Source organism: Microtus oregoni, unplaced genomic scaffold (genome assembly GCF_018167655.1).
Source record: "Microtus oregoni isolate MIOR12 unplaced genomic scaffold, Mior012 000012F_ref0000307, whole genome shotgun sequence".
Lineage (NCBI taxonomy): Eukaryota > Metazoa > Chordata > Mammalia > Rodentia > Cricetidae > Microtus > Microtus oregoni.
In genome coordinates this window covers 40,587,332-40,596,369 of record NW_024543071.1, presented here as the reverse complement: position 1 = coordinate 40,596,369, position 9,038 = coordinate 40,587,332, and the positions used below count along the sequence as shown (strand labels likewise).

At 43.1% G+C, this 9,038-nt stretch overlaps 1 protein-coding gene across 2 annotated transcripts in view; it reads left to right on the top strand.

Annotated features, from left to right (window-relative positions):
- Positions 1 to 1,311: 1,311 nt before the first annotated feature.
- Positions 1,312 to 9,038, top strand: part of Carnmt1 (carnosine N-methyltransferase 1) — a 34,711-nt gene continuing 26,984 nt past the window's right edge. Inside the window, exons 1-2 of one of the 2 annotated variants that reach the window (XM_041661834.1) lie at positions 1,312 to 1,723; positions 8,473 to 8,668. In XM_041661834.1, coding sequence (XP_041517768.1) covers positions 1,521 to 1,723; positions 8,473 to 8,668 — 399 coding nt within the window. In that variant the 5' untranslated portion in view covers positions 1,312 to 1,520. Of the gene's footprint in view, positions 1,724 to 1,871; positions 1,992 to 8,472; positions 8,669 to 9,038 lie in introns of those variants that run through there. The other variant, XM_041661835.1, reaches the window with a different exon arrangement.

The following is a 9,038-nucleotide window of genomic DNA, read 5'->3' as shown; positions in this document are numbered from 1 at the left end:
GTAGATGATGCTTAATTGTTTTCCCATAGGTGGTAGTGTGAGGTTCCCATGTGGTTCCAAACCATATTTGCTTGTAACTTGAGCTCCAGGGCAGTCGGAAGCCTTCTCCTGGCCTCTGTAAGCACTTGCACACATGTGGCATTACCCCCACTCCACAGATATAAATTTTAAAAAAATTAAAAAATAAGGTACATGCCCTGCAGTGGTGGCACACACGTTTAATGCCAGCACGTGGGATGAAGATGCAGGCAGATCTCTATGAGTTCGAGGCCAGCCTGGTCTACAAAGCGAATTCCAGAACAGCTAAAACGATTACACAAAGAAGCGCTGTCTCGAAAAATCAAAGGAAAAAAAAAGATTCACTGAAAGTTTAGAGAATTCTCATGTAAAATCTAAGTTTAGCACACAAATAAAGCTGATTTAGCATTGCTTTCGTTTCAATTAACTTAAATCATAAAACTACAAAGCTAGTTCATTTTCAATTTCCTATCTTCTCAACAAAGTTTGTGATTGTTGAGTGTGCTTAACTTCTGAATAAAGTCTTTACTTTTTACTATTATTTTGTAAAACTGATTTGTTAGGTGGTGTACCTAATTCATCAGAAACAGTTATTGTCTAGAATAACATTATGTGCAGGTAGGGTCAGCTGTGTTAATACTGAGTCCAGAGAAGAAATGAAGCAGAAAGTAAACAAAGAAAAGTTAAGCAAAAGAGAGCGGTCAGACCCAGAATGGCCAAGGGCCAACTGCTGGATCCCAGACTGTCATGGTTTCCACAAACATCTTCTGCCATCAAATAGCGATAAAGGCTTTTTGTATGCATTTTTGTGTTTTGAGACGGGATCTAGTTATATTACAGTGCTACACAGGTTGTTTCTGTTTCCAGTGCAGTTGGGATTACAGAAGGTCATCTCTGTACCAGGGTGGCGTTACAGTGTGCAATCAAGACCTATTGCCTCCCAGCTCCTTGGGCGCTTAAAGGGAATCCACTAAGAAAATGAGTTTAAAAGGGGAACGTCTCACCTTCCCTTTTTGAGTTTCTAAAGTTAAAACATTCGAAATCAATTTATGGAAACACACTTTTCCTTTCTCTTCTAGCCCGCACTATCCCATCCAGCCAGTCACGCCCATGGCCCCGCCCACTCTGCTCTCACAGGTACCCGCTGCTCAAGCCCCGCCTCCACTGAGGAGCTCCACCTCCACCTGGCCCTAAGCCCCGCCCTCTAAGCGTCCTTGTACCATTGTACGTCAGCGCGTCGGAGCGGAAGCCCGGCGGCAGCGAATGAGCGCGGGCGGCCGCGGCCTTGGCCTCGTTGTCAGCGCGTGCGCGCCGAGTGCGCGAGTCCCGAAACCCTGGCGGAGCGCAGCGCGAATGGAGGCCTGAGGGCGGCGGGGGCGGGGCGCGCCGCGAGCGGGGGCCGTGGCCGCGGCGGGCGCCGTCTAGAGGAGGCCCGGCCGTCCGCCACCACGCAGTCGGGCACGGTGAAACGCAGGCGGCTGAAACCGTGGGCCGCGGCGGCTATGCAGCGACGGCGGCGCGCTCCGCCCGCGGCTCCGCCGGCCCAGGACGGCGGGCACGGCGAGGAGCTGGAGGTGCAGTTCTCCGCCGGGCGTTTGGGCTCGGCCGCGCCTGCCGGCCCCCCCGCGCGCGCTACCTCCGAGGACGAGGAGCGGCTGGAGCGCGAGCACTTTTGGAAGGTCATCAACGCGTTCCGCTACTACGGGTAAGGCGCGCCCCCAGCCCGCCCGGCAGCCTCGTGGCAGGCGGGTTCGCGGGTCACTTGCGCGCGCTCCCCGGGGACGGCTTTCCCACTTTTCCCCGGCGCGGCCCGAAAGAGCGTGCACTTTCCTAGAGAAGTGAACGGCGCCGCTGAGTGGCTCCAACCGGATGGTGAAGGGTAGAAGTGATCCCGGAATTCCAAAATGTGCAGCTTGGGAAGGGAAAGACGACAGCAGGCACTGGAGCCGGCTTTACATTCTTGTAGTCTGAGAGTAAGAATGAAATTCCTTTCGTGGGCTAGGCATGGTTGCAGGACCCTTAAGTATGCTCCCGTTCGTTGTACAACTTCCTAACTTTAACGTTTCGTCTAGATAGGTGTTCAGATAGTCTTATCAGACTGTGTAAATGCAGGTCTGAAAGGGTCTTCGTGCGCCTGGATTTTGGGGCAAAGATAATAGATTTATTCTGGTAAGTGATAGAGTCCCCTGGTCGCTGTATTCTAAGCTTGTAGTTGGAACCAGAGAGACGGACAAACTCTTTGTGGGTCAGACTGTTGTAGATGGGACCCTTGTGCTAGTAGCACAGTTGTTTATATATGTAATTCATTTGCCCATCTGTGACCCCCTTCCCCCCAGGGCGTGGACTGAGCCTTTCTTATTTTTAATGTCACGGCACTTGGCAATGTTGCTGAAGCTCTATTTTTAACGAATAAAACATAGTAGCAAAAAGAGGACACCCCGATACAACCCTCTCCAGTTTTGGCCAGTGCTTACAGTACTTTGTTACTGGTTTGAATTGAGTAGTTATTTAGGATCTGATGGTTACGTTGTAGCAGGTGTGGCAGGAGCATGGAATCCAAAACCTCAATCTTTCCAATTGGAAGTACTTACTGCTTAGCTACACTTCTAGGCTCATGACAGACTGTTTCTTAGATCAAAGATTTTGATGAAATAATTTACTAATTAAACTCAGAAGAAGGGTTATTCTGTGATAGTGGCACATTTTACTACTGAAAAGGAGGAAGAATTTGGGACATAGTAGACTCCATTAAACTTAGGCATTTGTGTTCAGTTTTAGCATATTGGAGCCAAGAGTTGGTGCTTATTATTAGGTATTGGTATTATTAGGTATTGGGTGGGCCTTTATCCCTTAGCCTGGGGGAGAGGACCTTTGACCCATCTTGAGTGTTGCCGTATAGAAAAGGATGCTGTGTTCATTTTCTTTTTCTTTTCTTTTCTTTTTTTTTTTTTTTTTTTTGGTTTTTCGAGACAGGGTTTCTCTGTAGCTTTTGGTTCCTGTCCTGGAACTAGCTCTTGTAGACCAGGTTGGCCTCGAACTCACAGAGATCCGCCTGCCTCTGCCTCCCGAGTGCTGGGATTGTGTGCATTTTCTAGTTGTAACATGGTTCCCGGTGCTTTCTTCTCTCTTTAACAGTTGAATGTGGAATTGGGTTGGGGGAATTTTCATTAAAGTTTTTCTTTGTTTGTGTGTACTGTCTGTGTGAGATAGTCCAAATCTCTGGAAAAGTAGTGTAACATAAGTAACAAATAAGTTAAAATGCCACTGAGAGGTGAGGGGTATAGCAAGCACTGTGTTGCTTTCTAACATCTTTTGACAGTCTGGCCTTGAAGTGTATACTGTATACTATACTGTAACCACTACTCACATCTGGACAGATGCTAATTCACTGAAAGTTAGGATTGAGTTGCTCAGTCTCACTAGCCGTCTATAAAGTGCTCCTCCACCTGTTGCTAGTGTACCATGTTAGAGTGTGGATCGATGTCTTTTCATCAGCAGTCAGTTCTGACAGCCAGTCCTGTTCTAGACTCCTGGCACATTTTGGAGGGCTTGATTTTACCACTAAATGTTACAGTGAATAAAAGACTTTGATGAAAGATTACAGGGCAAGAAATGCCTTTTGGCTCCTGAGTGTACCAAAAAATCTGGTGTTTGAAGACATTCGTGAAAAGCAGAGTGCCATCAAAAGTTTCTCTGTTTGACCAATGAGGTCTTTACAGATGTTCAGCGTGGAACACATGAGCATTGTGTGAGCTTGGGTGGCTGCTGTAGAATGAGGCTACAAAATGACCAAGTAGCTAGTGGGCCTTAGCTTATAGTTAGTTTCCAAAATAGCTATGTTACCCCAAATACAGCATCGTAAGATCAGACTGCTTTCAGCTCTGGTAAAATGCCCCCCCCCCCCGTGTTTTTTTGTTTTGTTTCTTTCCTAACATTGTGTATGTGAGGAGAGCATTTTTAGGGCTCATTCATAAACATATGCTGTACCTCATGAAGCCGCAGACCCTCAGCCCAAACCCTTTAAGGATCTCCCAGAGTGCCCTGAAGACAACTAGATCCCCGGGGGTTAAGGACTGTGCTTCTTTTTATCCAGTTCTGCGGTTACCTGTCGGTTGTCTGAGTAATAAATAGAGTGCACCTCCCCTGCTGCCTGTGTCTCTGTGAGCAACTAGAAGCACCAGCATGCCCAGCATTGGTTTGTTGTTGTTCTTACTGAAATGTGGATATTTGAAAGCGATAAAGATGGAAGTTGTACCTAGAAAAATGACTAGGAGGGCAGGGGACGGTGGGGAGACCTTGGGGGGGGGGAGACAGCATGCATCTAGCAGCATTCTTGCTCAGCACTCTGCACTGTGGGGCTGAGGAAAGTCATTCAGAGACGGTGTTAGCTGTGACGATAGGGGGACACAGTCCTGGCGGTGAAGGCGCACGCCTTTAGTCCTGCACTTGGGAGGCAGAGGCTGGGGAATCTCTGTGAGTTCTACAGAGTGAGTTCCAGGACAGCCACGGCTACACAGAGAAATCCTGTCTTGGAAAAGAAAGAGGGAGGGAAGGAAGGAAGGAAGGAAGGAAAAAAAGGGGGGACACATGCTACTAAAAACCAGTTTGGTGATTTTGGTCACGGGTTTTGAGGTGTGGTGAGAGAATGACAGGACAGCCATTGCCTAGGAATACTACGAAGAAAGGTCTACAATAAGACTGAGCTGCTTAGGGTTAACTTGAAATTGTTGCCGTTCTGCTGTTCTCCTGACTTCACTAAGGCAACATTAGAACTATATAGGTATTGATAAAAAAAGAACTTTTTGAAAATCATTTTGTAATTATTTGAACCTGATAATACTACTTTGGGAAATTTGTTCTCTCTTCCTTTTTTTCCCCCTAAACAATCTGTTGCCATAAGTGAATCTCCCAAGTTAGATAATCTACTTGTAAGTATTAAAGCTATAAAAAGGTGGAGTTTCGGTGTGGACCACATTTAATGAAGTCCTTCTTATTAGTGGAGAGTCTTTAGAGCCCTGAGGCTGTATAGGACATCACATGGTGGAAGGACTGGGAAGCCTCCAGGTCTCCTTTCTTTTTCTTTTAAAGCCACAGTCCTGTCAGATTAGGGGCCACACTTCAGGTACCATTTAACTTCAATTATTTCCTCTAAGTCCTGCCTTCAAATACCATAGTTGTCTTACATTTCTAGCACTTTATACCTCACAATGAGGATTAAATTTTACTGTGCATTTTTGTGGCTAGTTTCAAACCACATGGAAATACAGATTGTGAACGTAAAAAAAGTTCACTGCTCAGTGCCCAGTAGTTAGGAAATAGCTTAGTAAACTTTGTTTGCATAAAGTAGAATGTTTAACAATCATTTTATTCATTTTATATTTGAGAACATTTATCCAGCCTGCAAGGATGAAGAATTATAAGTGATTCTTAGACTTTGAGGTGTACCTGAATCAACTGTGAAACTTAGCTAAAAGACAGATTCCAGCTTGGTAGGACATAGGTCTGGCTAGATGTCCATTCCTAACCTCTTCCAAGAGGTTTGCTGTTATATTTGGAGTAGCTGTTACATGACAGCAAGTCAGACATGGAAAGTCAGATACCTCATGTTTTTATGTGTGGAATCTAAACAGTCATACATAGAAAGAAGAGCAGAAAGTAGTTAACCACCAGATGGGAGCGGAGGGGTGAAGATGTGGTAAATACCACTTTATGTTCCATAACTGTGTGGATCTAGAATTTGTGAATTCGGTCATGAATGAATTCGTCTTTAACAGCTACAAGAGGGGTAAATGTGGAAGGTTAGAAGTAGTTCCTTCTAGAGGAGGGCTTGCTATTTCTTTCCCCGGGGGTAGTTTTACTTTTCTGCTTTTTTTATTTTTTGGTATTTCTGCTGTGGATTTGGTAATGTGTAGAAAGTAGATATGCCTGCTTATATTTGCATGCTGTGTTTGCCAGACTGTCACTGTGCTAAACCCAGTGTAAACAACTTGATGGAGGGCAAATGTATTTTGATGCACTGTTTCAAAGGTTTCAGTCAGCTGTGAGAAATGATGACTGAGCAGAGCAGCTGGTCTCCTGGCAGCCTGTAGTCAGAAAGAATCTGGATAAGATTGCCAAAAGTGTGTCCCCTTGCCCTCCTGCTAACTCCTAGAGTTTCTAGAACCTCCCCCAGAAAGTGGTGTTAGCTAGAAACCAAGCCTTTTGGTATATGTTTCTTGGGTTTGTTTTGTTTTTCTCTTTTTTAAGGAAAGCACTTCATATGCAAATCATAAGAAGTGTTTATACTCACTAGTTTTCATAATCAGTGAAGGCCAATGGAATGAACAGAGGACTATAATGATACCTACCTTGTGCTTGGTATGTGCTTGGTAGTTACTAAATTTCAATAAATGATACTTTCATCATCATTATTTTACCTTGCTTTATCAAGACACTTTGGGGTCTAAAAGGATCCCTTAGTAGTATGACTGGAGAATGGTCCCACTGTCTCCAGTGTAAAAAAAGCAAAGTCCATGCAGCCACTGTCCAGGTGACCTCTAACATCACCCTCAGGGCCTCTCTACCAGAATGCCACACATGCTTTTAGAAACATGGCTGTAGCATGTATGTATAGCATGAGCATTGTCTGTGCTTCTTCACTTTTCACAGAAGGTATTTACATTCGTATTTTACAGATGCATTTGTTTTATTTGTATTTAGAGAGTGTGAAGAATGGTACGCTGAATACCTATGAGCCGTCACCCCGTTTCCACAGTCCGTCACTCTTGTGACACACACACGCACACACCTATCCTATTCCTTTTTCTCACAGAGGGTGTTCTTGAAACATCATTTTCATAGCACAGACAATGCTCATGCTATACATACATGCTACAGCCATGTTTCTAAAAGCATGTGTGGCATTCTGGTAGAGAGGCCCTGAGGGTGATGTTAGAGGTCACCTGGACAGTGGCTGCATGGACTTTGCTTTTTTTACACTGGGGACAGTGGGACCATTCTCCAGTCATACTACTAAGGGATCCTTTTAGACCCCAAAGTGTCTTGATAAAACAAGGTAAAATAATGATGATGGAAGTATCATTTATTGAAATTTAGTAACTACCACGCACATGATGTCTAAACAGTATATTGTTTAATATATAAAATGGAGTTGTATATCATATGTCCTTTAATTTGCTGTTTTCAACAAATATTTGCATTGTTGTTTTTTATCTGTTATGGTTGTGGTAGTGCTGTGTTCATTTCTCTGCATTCCACTGTAGAGCTATAATTTCTTCACCTGACCACTGTAATGGGCTTTCTGTGGTCTGTGGTTTTTTTGTTTGCCATTTGACAATGCTGTGGTGAAGGTGACTTGTGTTTCTTGAGTGTGTGTGAGATTATAATTTCTAGCTCGTAGGGCAGATGAAACAGTAAGCTTTACTAAGTATGCTGTTATTTTGCAAGGTGGTGTGCATTCACCATTAGTGTGTAAATGTTCCGAGTTTTTCCACAGTTTTACCAATATTTGATCTAGTTTGGATTTTTAGATTTTTGCCAGTTTCATTGATGTAAAATGACACTTAGGTGTGAGTATATATTTAGCTTCTAAAAATAAGACTCTCTTTTTTACTTCCTGAATAAGCAATCCCCAAAGAACCACTCTACTTAGGAAGCTTTTGAAATACAAATTGTGAATTTTACATTTGGAACTCTTTAGAATCTTAATTTTCCATTTGCTTAATACTTTGGTATTATATGCTTTGTGTTTTTCAGAATTCAAATTGGACTGGCTTTTAGTTTTTTTCAAAACACATTCTATATTATTACTATTTTGATTCTGGGGATTCAGCTTATACTCCTTAAGCATGCTGGGCAACTACTTTGTCACTGAACTATCTATTCAGACCTTTTTTGTTTTTGTTTTTTTGGGGGGGAGTTTTTTTGTTTTGTTTTGTTTTGGAGACAAGGTTTCTCTGTAGCTTTGGAGCCTGTCCTGGAAGTAACTCTTGTAGACCAGGCTGTCCTCGAACTCAAAGAGATCTGTCTGCCTCTGCCTCCCTAGTGCTGAGATTAAAGGTGTGCGCCACCACCACCCGGCTATCCAGACCTTTTCAGTGTACTTTTACAGCAACATGTTACTACTTGATGATACAGGAATCTAAGTCAGTTTTGCCCAAAATGTTTAATTTGAAAATTTAAATTATTAAAAGTAATTGTAAATTAATCTTTGTTTCCTCTTATTAGTACACATATCTGTTTTTACCATTTTGTTGTTGATTGCTCTAAGAAGTATTCCTCATGAAGAAAAACAAACTTTCTAAGCTGATATTCTTCCGGAGTCAAAGGATAGTAAAAGAGGTCTGTGTCCAGCATAGCTAAGGAATAGTTATGTGGGATGGCAGTCTTAAAGTATGGTTGGCCTCTGGCGAGAGTTCTTCTTGGCAATTAAAATAAACACCTTTTCTGTTTTAGCACCAGTATGCATGAACGAGTGAAGCGAACAGAAAGACAGTTCCGATCACTTCCAGATAACCAGCAGAAACTGCTTCCTCAATTTCCTCTCCACTTGGACAAGATCCGCAAATGCATTGACCATAATCAGGAAATACTGCTGACCATTGTGAACGATTGCGTACATATGTTTGAAAATAAAGAATATGGAGAAGATGTATGTGAAACTTGTTCTGTCTCTCTTCCTGTGAGGGTAACCGTCTGTATGTGTAGGCCTTGAGCAGGTCATCCCTTCTACTGAGAGGATGTTTCCATGTGATGAAGCTGGAACAGCCTGCTAGAGATTGCATCTGTTCGCTGTTTATTTCTTAAACTCCTAGATAATTGGAGGTGCTTTCATGTGATGTTTTCAATCTTATAGTATATAAAGGACTTAATTTTTTGAAAGACTTTACTAGCTGTATTAATTTCCCTTGTTGCATTTTCAGTATCTTCTATTTGTTGATATTCATCTTTCACTGAAATAGAACTATTTTCACTTAAATATCAAGTGCCTGGCAGTAATAGGAACTGAAGTCTCTTTGTAT